Below are 26,190 nucleotides of genomic sequence, written 5' to 3' on the forward strand. Positions count from 1 at the left end.
TTCCTCCCTTCCTCACCCCGTCCAAAATCATTAAACCCCCAGACCATCCTCCCATTCCCAGAAGTCTTTCGATATCTCTTCTTACAAGACTCTTCTCTTCTTCCCATCTCTCTTTTCTATTCTCTCCACTTCCCTCCCCCTTCTTCCCTTTCTCCTCGTCGGAGCCGCACATACCTCCCACCCCCCGTTACGGATTGAGCTTTCTCTTTCCCATCTCATCAGGACTGACCACCCCCGAGGCACATCATCCCTCCCGCCGACACATCAGACACTGCTTGTCGCACGCTGTCTATCATCATCGCGAATCGACAAAAACACAAACTAGTCGCCTACAGTTCCTGCGGGGTCATCTTCGTCGAGCTTTTCACCATTCTTGTTTTGCCGTTGACGCATCCACCATCCTCAACTCGACCCTTAATTCATTCGACCCCGTGTTTCCACTACGAGACCCGAGGACGATACCCAATCAACCCGCCCACATCGACATTAAGCCGCAGCAGCCTTGACGGTCACCGCCTGTGTCGAATTTCCCCCTCCCATCATTCGCTTGAGGTCGAGTTTGGGTCGTGCTGGTCAACAGTGTGCCAAAAGTTATTTCCTCCGGGCTGGACTCGATTTACGTCTCTAAAACCAACAACATAAAAAAATCTCCACGGCAGCGCCTCAACTAAAGCGAATACCGCTCAAAATCTCACAACATTTCTTTGACTGTTATCATTGACGCGATCTTGCCGACTCGAAAACAACCCGCGCGGTCTCAATCTCGATCCGGTCAGACGCGACCGACATCCGTCGTCAACCACCACATCACATCCTCAAATCACCGACAGGATGTATTCACAACATGCCGCCGCGGGCATGGCCCCCCAAAAACCAGAGACCTTCATGCTGAGCACTGAGGCCCAGCAGGCTCTCCCCCACGATGCTCAGGTCGCCCTCCAGCAGGTTGACAACCGTGAGTTGCGATTGAGTGGCGGACTACGACGTTTTTGCTGACAACCTTCTAGTCAAGTACTTCCTCATTTCTGCTCCCGTTGATTGGCAACCGGATCAGTACATCCGCAGATTCCTTCTCCCCACGGGCGAATACGTCTCCTGCGTGCTATGGAACAACCTTTTCCACATCTCCGGCACTGACATCGTCAGGTGTCTGTCTTTCAGATTCCAGGCTTTCGGCCGTCCAGTCAAGAACTCAAAGAAGTTCGAAGAGGGTATCTTTTCCGACCTGAGAAATCTGAAGTCCGGAACCGACGCCTCCCTCGAGGAGCCCAAGAGCCCTTTCCTCGACTTCCTGTACAAGAACAACTGCATCCGAACGCAGAAGAAGCAGAAGGTCTTCTACTGGTACAGCGTCCCCCACGACCGCCTGTTCCTCGACGCCCTGGAGCGCGATCTGAAGCGAGAGAAGATGGGCCAGGAAGCCACCACTGTCGCCGTCAGCGAGCCCGCCCTGTCCTTCCAGTACGACTCGTCTCAGTCGCTGTACGAGCAGCTCACCAAGGCCCAGCAGGCCAACTCTTCTTCCTTCAACGCCCAGCAGGTGACTTTCTCCCAGTCCCAGTCCACTTCTCCCGTCATGAGAGCCATGGACTCAATGCCTCCCCCGCAGATGATCCCCCAATCGGTGGCCCCTTTAGCGGATGGCATGGAGGCGATGGTTCCCTACGGAGCGATGGGAATGCACCAGCAGATGCCTCCTCAGCAGATGGTCAAGAGGGAGCCTGATTTCGCCCGCGTCCAGTACAACCAGAACGGTGTTCCCATCACCCAAGGCCACCAGAGGCACGCCTCCATGCCCGCCTACGGTCTCGAGTACTCGCCCGCTCCTTCCTTCGTCTCCTCCCAATACGAGGACTATAGCAACCGGGGCATCTCCTTCGAGCCCATCACACCGCCCCAGCAGGCCCTCGGCATGGCCGCCGAGCCCGCCTACATCGCCAACGAGGAGACCGGCCTCTACACCGCGATCCCCGACCACATGGGCGGTGGTGTCAACGGCCTCAACGGCATGATCCAGCTCCCGCCCTCCAACCTCGCCGGTCCTCAGTTCTCCAGGGCCTACGGCACTAACAACGTCTACTCTGTGATTGAGGGCTCCCCGACCTACAAGCAGAGGAGACGCCGTTCTTCCATCCCGCCGTCAATGTCCGCCATTGCCGCTGCAACCGCCCAGGCCCAGGCCCAGGCTGCCGCTCAGCAGCAACAGCAGCAGCAGCACAGACCCTCGGATCTCCGGCGGTCAGTCTCTGCATCTGTCGGCCCTGTCGCTGAAGGCGACGAGTCTGCAGACAACTCCCCTCCCGGCCTTGCCTACAGCAGCTCCGCCATGTCCATGGTAAGCCAGCAGCACAAGGAGATGCTGGAAATGTCCCGACACGGCACCCCGCTGTCCACTGTCGAAGGCAGCCCAGCACTCAACCCCATGTCCCTTCAGCAGCAAGACTTCTCCCACCTCACCAATGACGACTTGTCCGGTGATGGTTCTATGAACGGCGCGTCGCGGCCCGGCATGCAGGGCCCGAACGGCGTCGTTCGCAGAGCCCGCTCCGCGACCGTCATGGAACTTGGACCCTACCCCCAAAAGTCCCACTCCTGCCCCATCCCCACGTGTGGCCGCCTCTTCAAGCGTCTCGAGCACCTCAAGCGGTAAGAACCAGATCTCATTTTCATTTGTCACCAACCATAAAACGACCTGCCTGAAATCTAACCAAAACCTCCAGACACGTGAGAACACATACACAAGAAAGACCCTACATCTGCCCTTATTGTAGCAAGGCATTCTCCAGATCAGACAACCTAGCACAGTATGCCCCAACTTTCCTTGATATCATTTCCTTTGTCATTTCCTTTGTCAGAAGATGTAGAGTGTGGAGCGAGACCCCAAGCGATCAAAACCAACGTCCAACCGCCACGACACACCACAACACTACACATCATCGCAGCCACCAACATGGGGGGACAAGAAATTTTTTCTTAGCAGGACTTGGACTGACCCGGATGCTTCTACAGACACAAGCGTACTCATGATCGTGGCGAGAACGGCGAGGCCGCCCTCAACTTCTCCGGCGAGGAGGAGGAAGAGTACTCTGGCGAGGACCAGCTCGGCTCTCTTGAGGAGGCCTCTCCCAGCTCCGAGAACGCCTACGTCACGGGCTCCATGAACGGCGCCGTCAACAGCTCGTCAACGCCCACGTCTGCCGGCATGGCACCGGCCCCGACGTTCAACAGCCTGCAGACGCTCAGCATGCCGATGACCATCAGCCAACCGGCAGTCAACGCGAGCGCTATCATGTGAGACGGCAACTGAGCTTTAGCTCTCATTACGACTGGAGTTACGTTTCTTCACGGTGTTCTTTAGAGTGGGCGGCATGGCTATGACAAACGGTTCGGAAACGGTCTGGGACTTTTCATTTTTTCTTCATTTATCCAACCATGGATTTTCGGCACGCGTTAGCGACTGGACACTTGCTCCTTTGGCTCCGGGCGAATTTTTTTCTTTCCTCATCGTTTGTTGTTTTCAAGTGTTCAGCATCATCGTCTGGCCTCTGGTGCCAGGCGAAAACCAAAAAGGAAACCCGCACACATAGATGCGCACCGAGAGACTGGGAAGATCTCGAGGAGCGTTTTGTTGTTGTACCCATGGAAAAGAGAGTTTCATGCATGAGCTTAGGGTCGCGATGCGAAGAAGAGAAACGACTCGCACATGTATATATAGTTTGTTTCTTTTCCTTTGTGCTGGAGAGGCATGTTTGAGAAGAAGCAAGCTTGCCTGTATGGCCAGATGATACCAGGGTTAGGAGGAGAGAACCGTTTCGGCGACTCTATGAGTTCCGGACAGGCATGTCACGAACAGAAGCAGAGTCTTGAATGCTGATATATGTTGATCACACTGATTTGTCCCATGTGATGGTTCATTATGCCTCAAAGTACTTTTAACTTGACCTTGACCAAGTACTCGTGAGCAAAGTATGCGAACAATCAAAAGCGTTGAAGGATCATGTCTAATGGAGGATATCACGGATGTACTTCAACGTAGGTATTCGACATTAATGTCTATTGCAATCATCTCCTACCACCCCTTCCACCCCTTCCACCTCTCCCGCCTCGTCCACCTCTCATACCACCACCACTACCCTCGATGCTCCTCACGTCCCTCTCGCTCAACGTCAACTGCGCACCCCTCATGCGTCCCACAGAAGGCCCGCCGACGGTCCGCTCTCCCCTGCCGCCGCCGCTCTTCTTCTTGGGCGCGGGCGCCTCCCTCTCCAGCACGACGCCGTTCTCCTTGGCCTGCCGCCTGCGCGTGGTCTCGCGCTGCGCGGCCTTGGCGACGATGCCCTTGCGCTGGGCCATGGGCATCTTGTCCTGCTTGAAGAGGGAGGCGACGCCGGGGGCGAGGGATTGCATGCGCATGTCGAGCTGGCGCTGGCGGAGTTTCCCGGCCGCGAAGGACTTGGGCTCGGAGGAGGTGGAGGAGGAAGTGTTGTGTTTGGCGAGGAGGTGGGATTCGGAGAGGAGGCGCTGGAGGGCAAGGTCATTTGCGAGCATCGACTTGTCGTTTTCGTCGTCTTCGTCGGCCGGGGGTTCGGAGGCTGGTGTTGTTGGGTTGGGGTCGGTTTGGGAGGGGGGTTTGGAGGACTAGGTGGTTGAGTTAGCTGGGGGGGTGGAAAGGACGGAGGTAGGTAGGGTAGCGCACCATGAAGGCTTTGAGCTCGCGTTTGGACATGCTCGGCGCCGGGAGGGGTTTGGAAGAGCTGTGGTCCACCACCTCAACCACATTGTCTCCCTCGTCGTCGTCTTCCTCGTCTTCTGTGAGAACATCAGCGCCCCGGCCTCCCCTTTGCGGTTCAAGAGCTTCGTCGACATACCATCAGACACACCGCCCCATCCGTCCTCGTCGTCGACCCCGACGTCCTCGTCCAAATCCTCCTCTTCCCCGTCATCATCCTCCTCCTCGCTCTCCTCCACTTCCGCCGCCGCCCTGCTCTTCTTCGCCTTGCGCTTTGCCCCAGCCGTGCCGGGGAGCGGCGCAAACGCAGCCTCGAAGTGCCGTCTGAAAATCTCCTGCGCGTCCATCGTCGCCTCGTCTGCTTCTTGCTCCTCGACCGCTGGTTTCCGGCTCGCTTGCGGCTTGACCGCGGCTGATGTCTTGCGCTTCTTTGTCGCGGTCGTCGTGATCGCCGTTTTGGAAGCGGGACTGCTGCTCTTCTTCGTCGCCGTCGCGGAGGCAGGTTTCTTGGAGACGTTGGCGGACGGCGCCTTGCGCTTCCCGAGTACGGATGCCATTGTGTCGTTTCCTCTGGCCCTGTTTGCTCTGCTCACTCTCAAAACTGGCGTCAGGTCGCGCGATCGAGGCAATGCGAGATTTGGTCGTCGTCACAAAAGGCCTGGAAAGAATGCGTGTCGTAGGTGGTGCAGGATTTTACTGACTGCAAAGAAAAAGAAGAAAAAAGAGCTATCGTCGCCCGTTGCAGAGATAGCTCCGAATTGAAAATTTAGCGGGTCCATGCAGCCTTGTCCACCCACTTTTCATCCTTTGCCCGATCCCAGTGTCCTGACTGGCCCGGGCAGTAAGACACTCCCCCATTGCTGGCGGGGGGCAGGGCTCAGCCTTGGTGGGATATGTTCTGCCCCCATAATAGACAAAAAAGGTACATCTCATCCTCGCCGTCTCACGAGAAGCACAAAGCCCCAAACTTTCTTACCTCACTGCTGCAGTCCAACATCATGGGACGACGTTTTTGCTAATGAGGCGCGTCCTTCTCTACGTGTCACACCAAGCAAAAGTCTGTCTTGTTGGATGGAAGAGGAATTCGTCTTACGCAGAGAACAAAAGTTGGAATGCCAAGAAACTGCTGGCGTCCAATAATGCTGAAACTTTTGGTGGGCTGTGAACTGGATGAAACGAACAACAACAGGACAACTACAGATGATGTGGAGGGATGACTGTTTGATACGTTGGTGTCGCTGACGGGAAGAGACGACGAGATCGAATAGTTCCAGCGGCAACCCTGACACACATACACGTATGCGCGCGCGCGTGCCCGCCGGGGGGGATCACCAGCGCCAAAGCTACGCTACGCGCCCAATCGTCGCCGAGGTCTCACCCAGAAGAAGCAAAATCAGAAACGGGGGGAGAAGAAAAAGAACTAATAAACACCAAACTATACAGCTTTGACAAACACTGCTTGCTATCCATCCCAAAATCCCCCCGTTTTCATCACATCTTTTCCCCCACTGTCCACACACACCCCTCCCCTAGTTTAGGTAGCACGCATTCGGGCAGCAGCATCAGCAGCGGCAGCAGCGGTAGTTGTAGTGACATCAAGGATGTGATGTGATCTAAGACCGCGCGGCTTCGAGCTCCAGCTCCAACTGTCTGATCCTCTCGCTCTGGTCCTGAGATCCACCCGCGTTCACCTTGCGCTTCAGACCCTCCACCTCGGCTGACAGCTGGCTGATCTTGTCGTTCTGCTTGCCGATGAGCTTGGTCTGCTGCTCCAGCATCTGTCTGATCTGGTCCAATGAGGACTCGATATGGCCCGAGGAGCTGGGAGAGGGGGCGGCCTGCTTGACGGGGGACGGTTGCGACGTGCTGGCGGGGGACTTGAAGGCAGGGGAGGCGGGCTTGATAGGAGAGGGGATCTTGGTGGCGTGCTCGACACGGGCAGGGGTGGCAGCAGCGGGCGCGGCGCGCTGAGCTGGTCTCTGCACCTCCTCGAAGCTCGAGTTGTCGTCTTCCACCGGCTCGGCGGGCTCGTCATCCTTGAACTTGGACGCCATGTTGGCCATGGACGCACCCTGGTCCTTCATCGACGGAGGCGGCGAGCGCGAGACGGGCGCAGGCTCCGGCGCGGGGGCGGGAGCGGGCTTCGGCGCAGGCTTGGCGGCCGGCGTGGGGGCGGAGGCGATCGTAGGGGGCTTGTAGTCGGCGACGACCTCCTTTGGCGCGGTTCCCTCGTACACGCTCTCGAGGTCGATCTTGTTTGGGATGCCATCCTTGCCCTCAAGCCACTCCTTGGCGCTGACGGCAGGCTTGAGACCGGTGGCAGGAGGGAAGATGTCGGACTGGAAGGTTTCGGCTCTGCGGGGGACAGTGAAGGAGATGGGCTCGATGTAAGTGTCGTTGACCGTCTTGTAAGCGCGCATAACCTCGTTCTCGTGGACCTGCTGGAGTCAGACTTTGCGCCGCTCCTCGAAAGGCTGCATGAACTCACGTTAATTCCACGTCTGGGGACAAAGGCAATGCCTCTTTGGGGCTCCGCAGACTTGTACTCGCTGAGGAACTCAAACTTGTCGTTCTCGTACTCAAAGTAACGAATGTTGCCGTCACTGCAGACGCGTCAGCAATGCTTTCACCATCATCAAAGCAGCGCATCGAACCACTCACCCCTTTCCAGCAAGGTACAGGCAGTTGGATCCCTCGTCTAAACAAAGTCAGCACTTCAGCAATGGACTCTCGGGAGACAGCACCAACCCCAGAAGGGCATGCAGACACCCGAAATGGAGTCCAGCATGGTGAACCCCCCAATGGGCTCGTTGCGGCCAGGCTCCCACAGCGCAATCTGACGCTCGCTCATTCTCGAGAAACCGCAAGTCGCGAATCGGTTGTGCTCGCCCATCCACACAGCTCTGCTGTTCTTGGCGCCCGGGTGGCCAGGGGCCTCGTGGACGGGCTTCTCAGCGCGCACATCCCACACGCGGATCTTCTTGTCGCGAGAGGTCGTGACCAGCAGGCTGCCGCTCGCGTTCCAGGACAGACTCTGCACGATGTCATTGTGCTTCAAGGAGTGGGTGGACTGGCCGGTGCCAATGTCCCACAGCTTGATCGTGAAGTCGCCGGACGCGGATGCGAGGACGTTCTCGGCGGCGGGGTTGAAGAGGACCTGGCCAACCTTTCTGTACGTCTAGCAGTCAGCACTTTTAGCTCTCAGGGGGGTGTTTGGTTTCGTGGCGCGACGAACCTCGAATGGCCGGCGAGCTTGCTGACGGGAGAAACATGGCCGGGCTCCTCGGCATCCGTGTAGAGGGTAAAGTTCTCGGGAACCTCCCAGATAAAGACCTTTCCGTCCTCAGAACCAGAGGCGATGATGCGGTCGTTGAAGGGGTTCCTGGCACGTGAGCCGTCAGCATGTCGCGTGCGCTCGAGGCAGGTGTAGGGGGGGCAGGGCGGTCGCGGGATCGGCGTACCAGTCGGTATCCAAGACGGTGGCGGTATGGCCTCGAAACAGCGGGATTTGGTCGGGGAGCTTTCCCTTCTCGCCGAGAGGGATGACGGCGAAGGCGCCGCCGCCGCCAGATTCCCAATTGACCGAAAGGTATTCGGGGTTGGCCTAGCAGTAGGGAGAAGTGTCTCGTCAGCTTTCTTGCGTCCCTTCACGTTCGCGAGCGGCTCATTGACGTGTCTCGGGCCAGACGACCGTAGAAGAGGGAAAAAAAAAAAAAAAAAAAGGCCAGTTCCCCTTACCTTCACCAGGTTGGTATCCCACGCATTTCGGCTAATGTGAAGGTTGTCGTAGCAAAACTCCTTGCGAGTCGGCTTTCCAAAGACGTGTCCTGTGTAGAGAGAGGTCGGGCGTCAGCAGTCAGCTCCTCGCAGCGCAACGCGGGTGGTTGCGACAAAGGGGATGACGGAGAGAGACCCACGATACTTCGACGCTCGTACAAAGCGGCCCGCCATATGGAATGATGTATTATGTTAAACGGGTATGGAAATTGCGGGAGTGAGTCGGGAGAGGGAGGGAAGGGGTATCGCAAAGATGCAGACGATAGACGATAGAGAATGCTGTGTGCAAAAGGCCAAGGCCTGCGACGAGTTTTGGTGATCCAAAAGCAAAAGGGGACGACGAGGACGACGACTGGGAACGCGGAGGAATCGATAGCTACAGTTAGCATTACCTTACACTAGTGTAGAGCTGCCCGTTGTTCCTCCCAATGGCGGGCCCGGCGGGACCTTGACAGATGAATGTGGTGCTGCTGGTTCCATCCGTAGCACCAGGGTACCTTATTTCAGGTACCTTTTCCACCCACCTCACTGGACCTGCCTCTTCTACCTTCCCGCCGCTACGAGGAGCGACACTGGAGCGACATTGCTGCTCATTGCGCCCATCCCGCCCCGTCACTCACTGGCTCGCAACAAGCCCGCTGCCCACTTCCAAGGAGCTACGTACCCACTTCCACTTACTGAAGACGTCCAGCGCTGGAATTACAGATGGATACCTTGCGTGAAACTCCCCCGGGCCAGCTGCGCCTCCGTGGCTCCCTTCCGCTTACAGCAAAATGATGGAGCAAGGGTCCAGCCAAGTTCCCAAGTTCATGCACATCACGCCTGTGCTGCACGTGATCCCTTTCCTCACCGAGGTGAGAAGCTGCATGTCGCGTCGACTTTATCATGACAACCACCACCAACCCGCGCATGTCAAAATGATATAAACCTCCCATTTTAGTACTACATCATACGTACACCTAAACGGGAAACCCGACTCCAGAATAATGCTTCCAGAGACCGCGTACGAATCTAGTAGAAAAAGAGAAAAACCACAAAGACAATGACTCTCACAATCTCCGGAACTTCCACCCTTTGCTTGCTTGCTTGCCTTCCAAACCATGCCCAAACGCCGTCCTATCAGCCAAATTATTAAACATTGGGGCGAGAGTGCGCGAGGCAGACGCAAGCCATTTTTTTTTTTTCGGTCAAGAGCGGACGAGACACATGATCATCCGATCACGAACACCTGGTCCAAGAGAATCATAGATCATGCCGTGTCTCCCGTTCCTTCGTCCTCGTCCTCTCCGATCGTCCCGGTCATGCCAAAATCATAAAGAAAAGAAGGGGGTATCGCTTTAGTTGAATGTGCTCTTGGTCCGCGAGTGCACCCGCCGGCCCTCTGCCCGACGTCGCAGCGCATCCTCTCTCTTGAGCACGAGCTCGCACCACTTGCCCTTGCTGCGAGGTCCGTCGTCGCCCTCGCCTCCACCCTCTGGTCGGCCGACGACGTCCGTGAGTGCTTGCATCCAGCCCTCCTTATCCTCGGCCGTGTCGGCGTAGAAGTCGATGAGCTCGCCGTTGTTGAAACGGATGCGGAAGCCTTCCTCGACGAACATGTAGCCTTCTTCTTCTTCGGCAAAGGCAGACCTGCGGCGACGGCCACCCTTGCCTGTCGTCTCCTTCTCCGTCAATGCGCGTCGATCATCAATCAGGCGCTTGGCATTGGCGAGGTTGATGGTGGCACGGGGCTGACGAGTTGCCTCGTGGTAGGCCGTCAGCTTGGTGCCGACAAGCTTGAAGTAGCGACGACGCCAGTACTGAGATTGATGTTAGCAAAGAAGTAAAGTAATGGACATCAAGGTATCTTACCGGGCAATCGCCACCCTGCTGACTCAAGTGGCCCTCCCAGTTCTTGGAGAGACGCTCCTCGGCAGCCTTGATCTCCCGGATGCAAGAGTTCATGCTCTTGGGCATGTCATCGTCCGTGGCTCCCTTAGGGCGCGGAACGAAGAGGAGCTGGAGCTCCAGCTTTCCAATCTTGTACGGGGCACGGCGGACAACCGCGGTGCTACCACGCTTGCTCTTGACGCTGGACGCAAAGGCAGCCTCTTCCGTGGCCCACTCATTGAAGCAGGCAACGTTGACGACGTATGGACGACCGTAGCAGCGAGATTCGTGCTCCTTGAGGCAGACGTAGGAGCGGGCGAAGCTACCGTCCTCTGCGGCGAGAGGCGACAACAGATCCCAGGCGCTGGGCGCGACCTTCATTTGTCTAGCTTGGGCTTCACGCTGCTGCGCTGCCTGTCTCTCTTCCTCCTCACGGGCGCGCAGCTCCATCTCCTTGCGCTTCTTGGGGGACGCAAACACCCTGCTAAAGGTAGACGTCTTGGGCTTGCTAGCCTTAGTAGGAGACGACTGAACAACGACCTTCTTCGGCAGAGGCTTCTCGAGCTTGACGTTGAGGGTCAGTTGGAACTCGAGATCATTAGGCACGACAAGTTCGAACTCCTGGCCGATGGGAGCGTTGCGGGCGAGCTCAAGCCAAGCCGTGGTGACACAGTGAACACCGTTGTCGAGGGTTAAGCTGAACCAAGTTCGCTCGTCTGGGAAATGTTAGTACCATATGGCGCTTCATCGGACAGTGCGACTCACTTCTAGGGATGGGAAGATCCAGATCCTTCACACCCAACACCTTTATGAAGAGTCTGCCGCGCTCACCGCTCTCCTCGGTAGCCAACTCGGGGTTCAAGTCCTCCTCAGCCAACGGGTTAAGAGTGTGAGCGTTGCTCTCCTGGCCGGGCAAGGGCGGCGCCGGTCCGCTGGTGTGGGCGCGCGATCGTCTTACGCTCTTCTGTCTGGGCCTACCATTCCAGGGCTCGACGGTCCACGACTGCGGGCGGTCGGTCTTCACCGGGGAGTTGCCAGCCGATCTGGTCTTCCACTTGTCATCAGATTCCTTGTCACTTGCGGTAACAAGCTTTGTGTTCTGACGCATGAGGTATCCGCGCTGATTACGAGACTTGATGTTAGCATTCTGTGATTGTGTTTCTTCTGCGATTATCTCTCTGTTGGATGCGGTCGGCCTAGACGCTTGTCTGCTGAGGCTTTTGCTCGCAATCTGGGAGGCTTCGTAAACTTGTTGAGAAAAAGCAACCTTTTGTTGTTCGATGACGCGATCGAAATCTTGGTCGAGACTGAGACCAAAGTCGAGATCCAGGGTGAGACTGCGCTTCTTGAAGCTCGGGTGGCGCTGCGTGTAGTAGTCCTCACCGACGTTGGACTCCTCGGTAAGATCGCGAGACAGTCTATTGCGGTGACGCTCAGGGATAGGGGGAATATCTGGCACCTCGCGACTAACTTGACGCCGGGCTTCCCTCATCGCAATGATGTCGGAGGGAGTGTTGGACGGCCTAGTCTTGAGCTTGGAGCCGGAGGCCTTGATGGTTGCCTGACGCTCGGGGATGGCAGGAGACTCCAGGGGTTCCTCGGCAATCGAGGGAGGATGCTCGAGCATGGACTCCTCAAAGTCTGACTCCTCGTCTGAATCCTCAATCGGGCGATGAATGACGGACTCGGGCGTACCGGGTTCATCGTCGTATTCATCCTCCGGCTCGCCCCAGCCAGAGCCGTCGTAGAGACCCTGGAGCTGAGGAGGAGTAAAGGGACGCTGAGCCTGAACGTCTGCCATCTTGGGCGGGGGCTGAAGTTCTTCCAGGTCTTGAGCTGTGGGCTCGGGAGGAGGCGGCAACATGAAGGACTGTAGACCCTTGGAGAACTCATTCTCCTTGGCTTCATCCTTCATCTCAGGCAGACCAGAATGGACGGAAGCAGGCGACTCGACCTGCTTCTCCTGTTCTTGCTCAATCTCCTGGATTTCGGGTTCCATCTCAGCCTCAGGCTCAATGACCTCCGCAGGCTCGGGGGTAGGCTCCTTGGCGGGCAGCTCCATAGGAGACTCGACAGGCGACTCAGTAGGGGTGTTTCCAGTCTTGTCGGACTTGAGCTCAAGAGGTCTTATTTCAGAAGCAATGTCGAAAGACTGGAAAGCCTGCTGGGGGCTAGCAGCACGAGGAGTGAGGATCTCCTCATCTACTTGAGTGACTTCGGGCACGCGAGCGGGGCCGTCAGAATAGTGGCTTGCAGAGTCCGCATCGTTCTCATCCTCGGATCGGGCGTAGAAGTCAGTGATAGACTCAGTCTCAGCATCAGTGTCCTCATCGCGGTGGATGATGACACTGCCTTCCTCATCCGACAAGTCGGAGACCTCATCGTCCAAGATAGAGTCTTCGGTGGAAGGAATAGGAACGTCGGGGTCAAGGGGAAGGGGGAGGCGACGCTCAGGGCTTGGGCGCTCCGGGCTGGAGCTAGGCGCCGGGGAGGAGAAGTACTCGGCCTCTTGTGCGGTTTCGCCAGTGTTAACGCGGCGGAGGATGGATTCGCGAGAGATGCGAGTTGGTAGCTCATAGTCCTCAAGCGCCGAGATGTCACCAATGGTATCATCCTCCTCATCGGCCTCGAGCATGCTCGACTCAGCAGTCTCCGTCTCGGACGAAGGGCTCTGGAATCTATCGCGTTGAGCGCCACGACGTAGACGACGTTCTCTCTGCTGCTCGCTGGCCGACTTGTGGTCGTCCGAAAGCATCATAAGCTTCAGTCTCTCCTCGAGGGTCATCTTGCCGTTGCCAATGCTTTGGATCTCCGACTTGCTTGCAGCAGCGGCCGCGGGCGGCGGTGAAGGCAAGCTGCGGTGGGTACCCAGCATCCTCTCAGCAGTAGCTGAGATACCGGGTGAGCCGCGGGAATCGCTGAGGCGAGACTCGCTGCGGGTGAATGAGCCACCCATGCCGGGGAGAGGCGGCAAGGGGCGGTGGTCTGAGGTGGAAGAGTCGGAGCGAACATGCTCTGGCCTACCGGGGCGGGCCGGCAGTGACTCGGGCATGGGGCTGCTCTCGAAGGGGTCCTCCATGCGCTCGGCAGACTGCCTCCAGTCATCGGGGCCGACAACAGGTGTCTTATCTGTGTCCTCCAAGGAAGCATCGAAGCTATCCTCTCCGATATCGTGGTCGCCGAGATGGTAATGCTCCTCATCATCATCCTCGTCATCCATAGAATCGAAGCTGCCCTCGCGGGAATTGGATCCGATGGATGAAATGTCAGGTGTGGCCATCTCATACTCGTTGATCTGGGGGGGCGCCGCGTCGAAGGTGACGCTCTTGGCGTGCCTGTGGAGGGATTTGCCGGAGGGAAGCTCGCGGTCGTCAAAGGAGGTGTCGGCAGACCATGTCCCGGTCTCGGGGTCGAAGCTGCTCTTGAAGTTGCTGCGAGAGAGCGACGACTTCATGGGTGATCCGGGCTCCTTGCCTGGGCTCTTGGGAGGGCTGGAGAAGGTGGCTTGCATCGGAGTGACGTCGCCAGAAGCCTTGGTCGGGCTCGTTGCCGGGCTGTAGATGGGGATGTTGGACTTGCTGCTGTTGTTGCGCTGGTGGCCGAAACCCCTGCTCAAAGAGTCCGAGGACCGAAGCCCGTTGATGATGGCGGTAGGGGCGGCTGATCCTCCATATGCGGATGCCGAGTAGTTGGCAAGAGGGCGTTCGATCTGAGGCACCCTGGTAGGGTCGTATTCCTGCTTCTGCTCCAGAGCGAGGATGTTGCTATTCTTGACGCGCGAAGCCTTTTGCAGGCGTTCGATGGATGTGCGACGGGTTGGTGAAGGCGAGCCGTGGCGACCGCCGTATAGGTTCTGGGTCTCGGTGCTGATGGAGTCGAGGTTGCGCTTCTGCCAAAACAGCCTAGGTGACGTGGTGGTCTCCATTGGAGACGACTGGAATGGGGAGGAGTCGGTGTTCAGAGTCATCTTCTGCGCGGCGTTTGTTAGAGGAAATTCTGGGCCGGGGGCCTGTCTAAGACACGATCCGCTTACCTTGGATGGCTGCTTGAAGCTGGGAGAGTTTCGTCTAAGGTCCGAAGGGGACAACTCTGAAAGTGCGCGAGGGAGGTTTGCTGCCTTGGGAGGCGGTGATCCTGTTGAGCCCGTGGAGCCCTTGGAGATGCGCAAAGGGTGTACCTGAGGTGAAGGTGTTAGTCGCGAGGGTGCGATGAGCACTGGGCAGCGGGCAGAGGCACTTACTGGGTCCTCTTGAGATGCCATTTTAGGTGATGTTTCTATGGCCGCGAAGGCGCATCTGGCGGCAAACAGTCGTAGTAGTAGATGAGTTTTGGCGATGAATGCTCGAAAAGAAATTCAGGGTCGGGCAGGCTCTGCTGCGGCGGATCCTGCTCTCGGGGATTGGCGTAGAATTCGGAGCGGCTCGCAAGACACAAAGGGGAAAACGCGATGCGTAAAGGTTGTACTAGAATGAATGTTTGACGTATTGCGTCTCGTGGGGACACTTCTTTCGCTCTGCCCTTTTTGCCGTGGTAAATTCCGATGCTCTGGTGCGTGTAATTGATTGACGAGGGATGACTGGAATGGAGCAGGAGAAGGCTCGGATGGATGGCGGGATGCGGGATGCGGGTAGAAGGTCGCAAAACAACAGGCAACGCACACAAAAAAAAGACCAAAAGGCGGTGCCGCCAAAAGTGCAGCAACAATAAGAGTAGCGTTCCTGACGACGGGGGAAGGGTGGTGAGAAGGCAACAAGAGAAGAAGCAGGCCGTGTTGTTGGTCGGTGTGGTTTGTCTTGTTGTTTAAGGGCAGGCGGCGGTTGCAATCGAGGTTGAGGCGGGGAAGCGGTGATTGGTGCGCGGGTGCGGGAGAAGTAAACAAACAAGGAAGGCAGCTCTTTGTCGGGCGGGCGTTGCTCCTGGCGACGGCGTATTTACTTCTACGAGGTACCCAAGGCAGACGAGGGGCACACACGGCAGTCAGTGGATGGGGGGGAGCTTCAGTTGGCAGGTGCCCCAAAGGCCGCCGCTATCCACCAGCTACCCGCCTGGAGCACCACTCCATCACCACTGTTTCTGCCGCACGTTCCCACTCTTTCTGTGACCTTAGCGAGCGAGTAATGGGCCTCGATGGCCAACCCAAGGAACACACTGCAGGGAGAAGAAGCAAGCAAGCAAGCAACATGGAAAGCAAAGCAAAGCCTCCAGCCGTGTCGTGGTCGGATGCCTGCCTGTCCAGGGACACCAAGCAAGGAAGGGCATTGTACTTAGTATGCAAGGCCAGGCATGGGCATAGGCAAGGCAAGGCGAGGCAAAAAGCTGCAGACGAGGAGTCAAAGTAAACAACAACCTGCTTCCTGTGTTGTTGTCGAGCCGCCGTACATGCACAATTCGCCGGGCCAACACGGCAGCTGAGAGCAAGGATCTCACCATCCCATCAGACAATGCCGTTCAACCAAGCCCAAGTCATCGTGATCACCGTGGCCCGGCACCTTGTTTCCCGTCCCTGGTCCAGCTCCATAGAGCTCGCTTCTGTCCGGCGCAAGGCACACGATGTCGTGCTTTCTGTCTATCTGCGCATCGCATCTGTGTCGAGTCTGACGGAGCCCCCTCTCTATCTTTGGTGGGCTGTGTCATTAGTCTTTAGCCTCAAGGCTTGGGATATGTATCCGTAGAAGACTATCCGTACTGGACAGGCCATTTATGTAGTTGCCAGGGGTACTGCAGAGGTGCATTGCGTGTTGGTAGAGTATCACCACGCGCTCCGAAAAGCGGATTTCATCTTCTCGCTGTCTTATCTTGCCGTGGTCCCTCACTTGCGCAACTCGGGTTGCCTAGCTGCAGCCGTCCGTTTGCCTGGCGTGTTTCTTCTCTCTTTTGAAAGGTTTTTTCTCTACATTCGTTATAAACCGTTGCGTCTGTCAGGTCATGATCCGGCCTCTTTCACATGTGGCTAACCAAAGGTAAGGTAGCCGCGCAATTGATCGCCCGGACTTTGTTCCTAGAAGCTGCACCATCTGCGTCCCCGCCCCCGCCGGCGCAAAAGCCATCGCTCTTTTCCTAAGGCCCGGTGTGCGCCGCGCCGCAACTGACTGACTCCCCCTCCCTCCCCTTGTGGTTCCTCCTGTCAAGATCCCATGTCCAGACGCCTCCAGTCTCCAGTCTCTGTCTCCATTCTCCATCCTCACTGTCTGTCTCTCCACGAGCCAGGTGCACCATCTGCCCCCGTCCCATGGGATTGCCCCTCCCTTCCATTGCCTCCCCCTCCTCTTCCTTCTGTCATCCTCCTCAGCCCCGGCGAGAGAGGGGAAGATCGGACGCGAAGGAGAATAAATGCCCAGCCGGAAGCACATCATCGATCGTGCATCTGTACGTACACATGTACGTAAATCTCGCAGAACGGGGCCCTCTTAGTCCCCTTAGCCTCATCGTATCGCCACGGGCACCAAAGAAAGAGGAGTATCGTGTGTTTTACTCTACCACTAGAAACTAGACTAAGGGCGTGATACTTGTCCCTGATTTATCTTGGGGAATAAATCTTAGGGGTACTTTAGTGACTTAGAGGCAGTGGATCTATAGCGTGGGTTAGCGTTAAAGTACTATATATAAGCGAAATAAGGGATTTACCTTAGTTAGTAGTATATAGAGGTTCCTATACTTTCGTTTTAGAACGCTAAAGGGTGGTAGTATTACTTTTTATTTCCTGCTATATCTATTTATATAGGAGTCTATATTAACGCCTTTATAAACCCCCCCCTAAGCTAATAAGTAGCTATTAGTAGCTTATTAACTAATAATATAATTAATAACTACTAATTTAATTTAGATAATAACTATACTATTAAGGGCTAAGGTGGTAATTTTAGCCTTAATACCTAGCTAATTAATATACTAATTAATAACCTTAATAATACCTAAGTTAATAACCTTAATAATACCTAAGTTAATAACCTTAATAATACCTAAGTTAATAATATTAATAATATCTAGGCTAAAGAGGCTAATAGTAGGTAGTTATCTTAGTAATCTTATTAAAAGCTTAAGAAGCTAATTTAGCACCTTAAGTATATTAAGAAGTTCTTTTAGCTTTACTTAGTTTTATACTAATATAGGAGGTTTTTTATAATAAATAATAAAAAGATAATATTTCGCTTAGCTATTATTAAGATACTAGGAATAATAACTTTAGCTTTCTTTACTACTAATAGTTAGTTTATAATTAATAACCTTACTACTAAGTATAATACTATATATTAAAAGTATTAATAAGTCTTCTAATTAGTTAATAAGTTAGGTATTAGGTATAATAATAAGAGTAGTAAAATTAGTATAACTAACTTTATATAGGTAGATTAGTAAACTAAGAACCCTAAGTATACTAGTATAAAGTAGAAAGGTATAAAGTATATCTATACTTTATATAATAAGATCTAAGTAGGTATAAAGCTAACTAGTAATAATATTATAGAGGTTTAAAGCTTATAGTAATACTAAGCTACTAATAAAGTTAATAATAATAAGTTAATAGTTATAAGTAGTAATATATTAATTAGGCTAGTATAGTAGTAATATATAGCTAACTAAAACCCCTAAGTTAATACTTTAAGCTTAAGCTTTATTAATAATATATTAAATAAATATTAAGGTAGCTAAAGTATTAATAAGAAGGTAGTAATAAAAAAGGTATAAAAGGATTAAAAAAATAAGGCTACTTAGGTAATCTATAGTAGGTTTAATAATCTAGTAACTTTAACTAATAAAATAATAATTACTTATAGTATCTAAGCTTATAGTACTAAATTTAGAGGTTAGTTTAATCCTAAAAGTATTTTAAAGGTAAGCCTATACTTTAAGGATAATCTTCTTAATACCTCTATATTTAACGCGCTACTAGAGGTATTAAAGTTATTATACTTAGAAAAATTTAGTATCTTAAGTAGTAGTAAGAGGGTTAATATTAATAATAAGGTTAGAGATAGTAATAAAATTAATAATTTAATAGAGGGTAGTAAAGAGGATAGCTATAGTATACTTTTAAACTAAAAAACTTTATTTCCTTTTTAATTAATAAGAGGGTGTAGATTTAATATCTACTTTATAAAATTACTTTTTAGTATTAAAAAAAGACCTACTAATAGTACTAATAAGAGTAATAAGAGTTTCTTATTAGCTTTTTAGAGGGGTAGAGAGGTTAAAAAAAGAGCTATATATTATATTAAATATTATATAGAATATTATATTAAAAAATATCTTTTTACTAACTACTTACTTATTAACTTACTAATTACTCTTCCTCTTCTAATAACTTCTACTACTACTATTAATACTAAATTAATAATTACTATTAAATCTCTAACTCTTTTTTATTACTTATAACCTTATCTGTTCTTATAGCTACTATTATTAGGATTATAATCTTATTCTTAGCCTTATTAGGTTTATTTACTTTAGCTACCTCTCTCTACTTTTTTTCTAGAATTTTAATAAAGTTATATAGGCTTATTATATTATATATAATCTTAACCTATATATTAAAGCTATACTTTAGCGCCCCTTTCTATAGAATTATAAAAACCCTCTTTAATATATTAAATACCTTCTTAACTTTAGTCCTTAGGTATATATACCTTAAATTATATAATTCTTTTAGGGTTTCTAGATATATACCCTCTCTAAAGTCTTTTAAGTAGTACTTCTTACTATTAAATAGGATTATAATACTTTTAAGGTTATACTAGAAGCCTAAATTAGTAAGGTAATATTTACTATTTAGTACTTTAAATAACTATACTAATATCTAATTAAAAAGGGTAGTATTATTTATTAACCTCTTAGTGCTAACTAGTATATATTAAAATAAGTAATTAAAGTCTACTACTACTAATATATTTTAAGCTAAGTAGCCTTTATAGTTATAAAATCTTTTCTAGTTATTAGTAGTAATAAATATAGGGATATATATCCTATTAATTACTCTAATATAGCTATTAAACTAAGTAGTATTATTATTAAGTTTAACTACCTCTAAGATATATAATTAGTTAGGTAGTTTAATAAAATGCTTATATATAATATATATCACCTTTAGTACCTTACTAAAGATATATAATATAGCTATTTATAATATACTAAACTAAGTAGAAGTATTATACTAAGTAGCTAAGTACCTTATAATATATAGAAAGATTATTACTTTCTATTTAACTATTTAGTATTTTAAATTATAGAGAATATCCCTCTTATATAGCTAGCTAATAAGTAAAATAAACTTTATTTTAGTTAAGTAGAATATATCTTAGAAGTTAGTATTAATTATACTAAAGTACTCTTCTATAATTATAACGCCCTTTTTTAAATAGTATTAATATACTATAGTAATATTAAGCTTAAGTAGGGTATACCTATTAACCCTCTTATTATTAGTTTAAAAGTTATTATTAATAGTTATAACTACTACTACTAGGTTATAAGTATATTAATCTATTTTGTTACTTATATTAGCTAAAGTTAATAAATTTATAATAAGATTTATAGTAGATAGAAGTTTTTATTTAGTCTGCTTTTTAGTTAGTTTTTAGGTTAACTACCCCTATTTTAAGCCTCTATTAAGGGCTATACTTTATAAGTAGGGGGGGTAATAATATATAATTCTAGCTAGAATAGGTACCTTTTGTATAAGGGTAAATCCATACTAGAAGAGGTATAGTATCTATCTAAAATTCAATTTTTTGTTATTTTTTATACCTACTTGACCCCTGCTGACTTTTTCCCTAAGATAAATCAGGGATAAGTATCACGCCCTAACTCGTTGTTTTTTCTCTTCCTACTCTTCCGCCTTCTCTTCTGGTTTTCTAGCGTCGCACTGGCTGAAACGACTCAACGCCGCCGCCCTCGTCCCAGTCGCACGGTCACCCACCCGAATGTGACGCCTGTCATCTCAACAACTCTGCGAGAAAGACAGAGATAGGTGTCTTTTTGTCCCACAAACTTTTTTGATATGACTACTACCCTACTTTTTCATTGCTGGCCCTTGTTCCACTCCACACACTCCTCCAGCTTGACCCCGTTGCCACCGAAACAGTCCAACGCGCTGCCAATCGTCAGGTCCACCTTGCCCTTGCTCAGCTTCTTCACCATCTCCAGGTCCTCGAGGTTCCTGCCGCCGCCTGCGTACGTGACCGGCAGGCTGCACCACTCCGCCAGCCTCTCCACGAGCTTCTCGTCGATGCCCTTCTGCAGACCCTCGTTGTCCGCGGCGTGGATGAGAAACTCGGAGCAGTACGGCTCCAACTGCTTGATGGATTCTGGAAAAGATGTGTCACCTCAGTCAGCCACTTCTTCAGCAATTGATTCATTCAACCGTGAAAACCAACCTGCGTTGACCTCCATGTCCGTAATGGTCTGCCACTTGTTCATAGCCACAAACCACCTATCGTCCCCGCGCCGCCGGCAGCTCAGGTCGATCACGAGCTTGCCCCTGTCGCCCCCGAGAGCCTGCAACACCGCGTCCAGCCTCTCCTGGCTGAACCGGCCCTCGGGGAACAGGTACGACGTGATGATGACCTTCTCCGCGCCCGCCTCAACCCACTCCCTCGCGTTCCCGTCGTTGATGCCTCCGCCGACCTGCAGCCCGCCCGGCCACGCCTTGAGCGACTCCCTCGCGGCCTCGGTGTTCCCCGGCCCCAACATGATCACATGCGCGCCCGTGAGGTCATTGTCCCGGTAGAGCTTCGCAAAGTAGGCCGGCGGGTGCGTCGACACGAAGTTGGTCTTGAGCTCCGCCGTCGTGCTGTCCAGCGTGCCGCCGACGATCTGCTTGACCTGTCCTGCGTGCAGGTCTATACACGGCCTGAATCGAGTCATATCTGCGTGTACGTGTGTGCTTTTTTAGCCGTGGCTGAAAGGTGATGAAGGAGGTTCCTCTTCGAGATGCGTCACCACGGATCCGCTGTTGTCCACTGAACTCAACCCCTCCTGTTCAGGTTTTGCGTGGGTGGTGGGGTTCGCCCCGGTACCGGCCTAACTTTTTGGATCAGCGTTCAAAGCTGCTGTGATGTTTGAATTGCTTTCAATGCTTTGATTTCAGCCAAAGCAAGCTTCTATCAAGAATGGTTGAGTCTCAGTGCTCACCAAAGATCGAGAATGAGATGATTAATATGCTCTGAGGATAGATATGCGATGTGCCTTGTTGAGCAGAAGTTGGACGCTTGTTATGAAGCAACATCCAGCGATCAACCTCGCACTTAAACCTAATAGCAAAAACCAGGTGAATAGGGAAGCTCTCTCCCTTCCTTCCTCAATTACACAATGCCATTGAGTTTCTCAGCTCATGCAAAAAGTAATCGTGGTTGTTCTAGAGTATTTTGCGGTTGTTTTCTGCTCAATGAGATCAATGTCAACGAAATCTCGCTTGTGGTCAAGCGTGCGCGTTCCGCAAGGGAACTCAGTCTCAGAATTGGCTAGAAATTTCAACAAGGTCGTGTGTTCTAGTTGGTTAAGATTCTCGCCTCACATTGGTGTCCGCGAGAGGTCGCAGGTTCGAGCCCTGCCACGATCAGTTTTTTGCGTATTCGTGCGAATACCACATTCTTTTGCACGGTGACATAGTTTGGCAATTGGTCGTGGATAATGTGTCTCAATCACAGAAGTGAGTTAGGCATCAGTCTGGGCCGAAACAAGCCAGGGCCGCAGCAGTTTTGCCGCATAGGCACTCCTTCCAGCTGCCCATCAACATTCACTGGTGAGTGCTGACATGTGCACACTTGGAAGTCACGAACTTTTGGTCAGGTCAAGCCGATTCATCATATGGGCGTCCCTTTGTTGCCCGTCAGAAGAAGACCGCAGAAACAACGCATGGCTACTGAAAATGCCCCGCTGAACAGTCGAAGTAAACGCTCGCGCTGCTTAGAGTCCTACCTCCGATCGGGAATTACTGAATGTGTGACATTGCTGCAGTTACAAACTTCGCAGTAAATGGATCCGTCAAAGCCACAACAGATATTGAACAGCTGAGCAGACATTTGAGTTGATGCAAGAGATTTGTGTTGTCTTCTTATCGTCACCTTATCCGTCGGTGTGGGAATTTGGCAGGGGAGCTGGTTTGACGTCATTGTAAGATGCCAACACCCAGCGAGAAAACCGTATGCAGCAGAGCAGCAAAACAGACATCAATTAATCTGATTTTAATGAGCCTTTTGTCCCACAGAAATCTGGTGTTCGTTCGGCCAGTCATGACGAATCACTACCCGTACAGCAAACAAACATCATGGCTAGGTCCGTCAGTGAGGGGATGCAAAACAAAGTATCTAGGCGGTCAAGCTCGACTAGCACACGAAATGCAAAACATCAAAGAAGACTAAAATACCCATCCCCTGAACATGGGATTCATGGCAGATCCAATGGATAATCGCAAATCCTACCATGTGACCCCCCATCTTCAGATTTAGCTCCAGGTTCGGACAATTGACGTGGGATGAACCACGTGGATCTGCGCCGTTCCTGGATCAGGCGGGGATGCACGATTGGGGCTTCTGAAGTAAGCTCCGCGAGACTTTGAGGTGATCTGCAAACGCTGTTTAGTTTCACAGGCAGAAAAAACGCTGTTGGGCATCGATGAGCATCCGCCATGTTTGGCTTAATGGCCGAGCAGACAGGCAGTCGGATGGCGAGACTGAACATGTAGGATTCATATTAATTGGGTCATTGCGAAATCCGAAGAGTAGAGCTTGTTTCCGTGCTCAGAACGCCAAGCATCGTGGGCCACATAAAAGGCATCACCAAGACGTGCCCCCGACTACGTTGCCAACCCATCGTCAACCACCCGCTAATTATAAATCACCTCAGATGACCACCCATCCAAAATCCTGATCACTACAACTATCTGAACAAACTTCCGCCTCATTTTCAACTCACGGCCAAAGGCACGCCCTACCCAAGCAATATCTCAACCCGATCCCTCGCAACAGCATCCCAAACCCGCTGCACGACGTGTCCCAGCCCCCTCCGGTAGCACACCCCTCCCACCCTCTCGACCCACAGCACATTAACAAAGTCAACAATCTCGTCCTCGTCCATGTTGTCCCGGAACGCCTGGATATCAAACACGTGGCTCCCGCCCCTCTCGCTCGCCGTCGACACGGCGATGAACTCCAGCTTCTCCTCCCCGGTGTGGTTCGCCCCCTGCAGGCCGAGCCAGCTGTCGTGCGCCGTCACGTTCCCGCACCACTTGCCCGTCCGCGACCAGATGTTCCCAATCGCAAGCGGCACGCCGTAGCCCCTCCCGGGCCCGGCGATTCCCACCGCAGAAGCACCATTGACAGCAGCCCCGGCGGCGGCGGCGGCGGCGGCACCTTTGCCATCCACCGGCGCAGCGTTCCTCGCCATCGCAAAGTCGACCTCCAGATAGGCTACCGTGGTGCTGAACGACAGCAGCGTCGCGTTCATGGAGTAATCCCCCAACGGCGCCGCCGCCGCGTCCGGCCCGTTCATCTCTCCAACCGGCACAGGGTACCGGAAAACACACTCCGGATCCCCCGCATACCGAAACCCGCCACCGCCGCTCCTCGACCACCCCGCAGGCAACGGCTGCGTCCTCCGGTGCCGCCTGTCGCGGAACATCAGCCCGTCGTTCGGCAGCCGCGTGTACGTCGCCCGGTCCGTGAGCTCATAGCTGACCAACGGCCTCAGCCGGAACGCGTACGGGCTCTTGAACCGCTTCTCCTTTCGGCCCCCTCCTGAGGCCGGCGGCGCGTCCTGCACGTAATCCGCCGCCGCCCTCCACAGCGACATGTCCGCGGGAACCCCGTCGTAGTGCCACCCGAGCCAGCTCCAGCTCGGGAGCGGGTTCATACCCGTGACGGGCTGCACCATCATCCTCCTCCTGATCATCGCCCGGGGCTGCCACAGCATGGCGATGTCCAGGAAGCACACCGGCATGCCGAACACGAACCCGCCCGCAAAGGACTTGGACATGACCGTCGTGATGCCCCGCAGCGCCCTCGTCGTGTCGGACATGAGCGTCACCCGCCTCGAGCTGTAGTCCATCGCGATCCGCGCGTACTCGTCCATGTCGGGCCACACGGGGTGCAGGAACCCCGTCGCGGCAGGGAACGTCCGAGCCAGGCACGGCGCGTTCTTGTTGCCCCCTTTTAGTATCTTGCTGAACCGGCCCCCGGCCCCGGGTGCCCCCTGCCACACCTCGCAATGGCACTCCCACGTGACCGTCTCCTCGAACACGTACACTTTCCTCCTCGAGTACATCCCCTCCTGCACCGTCCACGCCCGTGTGGCCCACCTCGACCCGAGGATCAAATCCTCATGCTTCACCTTCCCTGGCGGCGCCTTAGCCGGCGTCCGCCTCACCAGCCCATTCAGCCCGCTCTCCGCGTCCCCTGCCGCAGCCACGATCGTGAGGTACGCATTCGCAAACACGTACGCCATATTCTTCACGTACTCCTCCCTCTCCACGTCGTCATCCTGCACGATGCAGAACCGGTCCACCCACAGGTACTTCACCCCGACCTTCCTCGCCAACCACATCGCGTCCAGGATCGTCTGCGGTATATCCGCATCGTCCAAACTCGCCGTCAGCATGTCCAGGTTCTCCCTCAACGTCTCCACGGGGCCCCTCGTGCTTGGCAGCGGCGGCTCGTACACGTAGCTCAGCGCGATATACCGGTCCGTCGCTCGCGCCCTCACGAGGCACCGGTTGACGGAGTCGATCAGCCACAGCGGTCGCCACGTCTCCCCCGGCGGGCCGGAGCAGTGGTCGCCGTGCTCCGCGTTGCACGTGTCGAGCCACTCGCGCACGCGAGCGATGGGGTTGAACCTGCCCGCGGCTGTGGAGGCGGACGAGGCGCGCCGGGAGGGAGCCGTGAGGGAATTCCCCGCCGGCGGCTCACCTCCCTTGCGCGCCTGCCACGTGCTCATAAGCCGCTCCGTGATGCTCTGTCGTTTGCTGCCGTTGTGGTGGAGGGTGCTCTCGTTCGCCGGCGGCGCCGTTGGTCGTCGGAGGTGCGAGGGGTCCGCCGCGACGCTGTGCCGCTTCAAGTCCCGCGGCGGACTGTCCCGTTCTCTGTCGCGATCCCTCGGGCTGTCCCTGTCGCGGTCTCTGTCGCGGCGCGGGCTCTCCCTGTCCCAATCCCTATTGCGATTCCTCGGAACGTCTCTTTCGCGCCGTGGACTTTCCCTGTCCCAGTCCCTATTGCGGCTTCTCGGGACGTCTCTCTCACGTCGCGGGCTCTCGCTGTCCCAATCTCTGTCACGGCTGGTCGGTAAATCCCTTTCGCGGCGAGGGCTCTCCCTGTCCCTGTCCCTATCTCTGTCCCTGTCGTCGTCCTTGTCCCGATCTTGATCCCGATCTCTGTCGCGGTCCCGGGGGATATACCTATCCCCCCTCGGCAAGTCCCTCTCTCGGTCCCGTCTCTCGACCCTGGCAGGCTTGAACGAATCCCGCGGTTGTAAAGGCGTCGGCGCTGGCGGAGGCACAGGAGAATACTGCTGCGACTGCCTCTTCTGCGGCGGGGGCCGCTTCTGCCCGTGACTCTGAGGCGGGGGCGTCGGCGGTCTATATCCGCCCGCATCCTCCTCGTCCGACATTGAAGATGCAGAAGAAACGTCGTCCGGCAACACTGACGCAACTCCTGCTCCCACCCCATCTCCCCCAGGCCCTCCTCCCGCGGGCCCTGGACCCTTGGCCTCCGGACCGCTGCCGCGGGCGGACGGGGACGTGTGGTCCATCTAAAGCGTCTCACGATATCGGACGCAATGGCACTCTTTTTCCCTTTCCCAACAATGGACGAACACCAATGAAAACCTTA

At 53.2% G+C, this 26,190-nt stretch overlaps 6 protein-coding genes across 6 annotated transcripts; 1 reads left to right on the forward strand and 5 right to left on the reverse strand.

The window, feature by feature from the left end:
- Positions 1–831: 831 nt before the first annotated feature.
- On the forward strand, positions 832–3,295 carry GCG54_00007843 (Transcription factor steA; the record flags this gene model as incomplete). The annotated part of the gene is made up of 3 exons (XM_045407820.1): positions 832–955; positions 1,008–2,646; positions 3,010–3,295. The coding sequence occupies 3 exons, from the start codon at positions 832–834 to the stop codon at positions 3,293–3,295; spliced, it is 2,049 nt and encodes a 682-aa protein (XP_045263209.1).
- A 767-nt stretch (positions 3,296–4,062) lies between these two features.
- GCG54_00007844 (uncharacterized protein) lies at positions 4,063–5,286 on the reverse strand (the record flags this gene model as incomplete). Its single annotated transcript, XM_045407821.1, has 3 exons — positions 4,063–4,638; positions 4,697–4,809; positions 4,869–5,286. 3 exons carry the CDS (start codon positions 5,284–5,286, stop codon positions 4,063–4,065), a joined length of 1,107 nt encoding a protein of 368 aa, XP_045263210.1.
- Positions 5,287–6,342: 1,056 nt separating this feature from the next.
- On the reverse strand, positions 6,343–8,680 carry GCG54_00007845 (Coronin-like protein crn1; the record flags this gene model as incomplete). Its single annotated transcript, XM_045407822.1, has 8 exons — positions 6,343–7,167; positions 7,218–7,332; positions 7,391–7,427; positions 7,478–7,899; positions 7,965–8,111; positions 8,191–8,333; positions 8,468–8,556; positions 8,647–8,680. 8 exons carry the CDS (start codon positions 8,678–8,680, stop codon positions 6,343–6,345), a joined length of 1,812 nt encoding a protein of 603 aa, XP_045263211.1.
- Positions 8,681–9,843: 1,163 nt separating this feature from the next.
- Positions 9,844–14,636, reverse strand: GCG54_00007846 (Bud site selection protein BUD4; the record flags this gene model as incomplete). The annotated part of the gene is made up of 4 exons (XM_045407823.1): positions 9,844–10,305; positions 10,358–11,091; positions 11,141–14,345; positions 14,409–14,636. 4 exons carry the CDS (start codon positions 14,634–14,636, stop codon positions 9,844–9,846), a joined length of 4,629 nt encoding a protein of 1,542 aa, XP_045263212.1.
- A 5,753-nt stretch (positions 14,637–20,389) lies between these two features.
- GCG54_00007847 (imidazole-4-carboxamide isomerase) lies at positions 20,390–21,235 on the reverse strand (the record flags this gene model as incomplete). Its single annotated transcript, XM_045407824.1, has 2 exons — positions 20,390–20,676; positions 20,746–21,235. 2 exons carry the CDS (start codon positions 21,233–21,235, stop codon positions 20,390–20,392), a joined length of 777 nt encoding a protein of 258 aa, XP_045263213.1.
- A 2,064-nt stretch (positions 21,236–23,299) lies between these two features.
- Positions 23,300–25,969, reverse strand: GCG54_00007848 (uncharacterized protein; the record flags this gene model as incomplete). Its single annotated transcript, XM_045407825.1, has 1 exon — positions 23,300–25,969. The coding sequence occupies one exon, from the start codon at positions 25,967–25,969 to the stop codon at positions 23,300–23,302; it is 2,670 nt and encodes an 889-aa protein (XP_045263214.1).
- Between the last annotated feature and the right edge of the window lie 221 nt (positions 25,970–26,190).

This window comes from Colletotrichum gloeosporioides, assembly GCF_011800055.1.
Source record: "Colletotrichum gloeosporioides strain Lc1 chromosome Unknown consensus_51, whole genome shotgun sequence".
NCBI classification, from domain to species: domain Eukaryota; kingdom Fungi; phylum Ascomycota; class Sordariomycetes; order Glomerellales; family Glomerellaceae; genus Colletotrichum; species Colletotrichum gloeosporioides.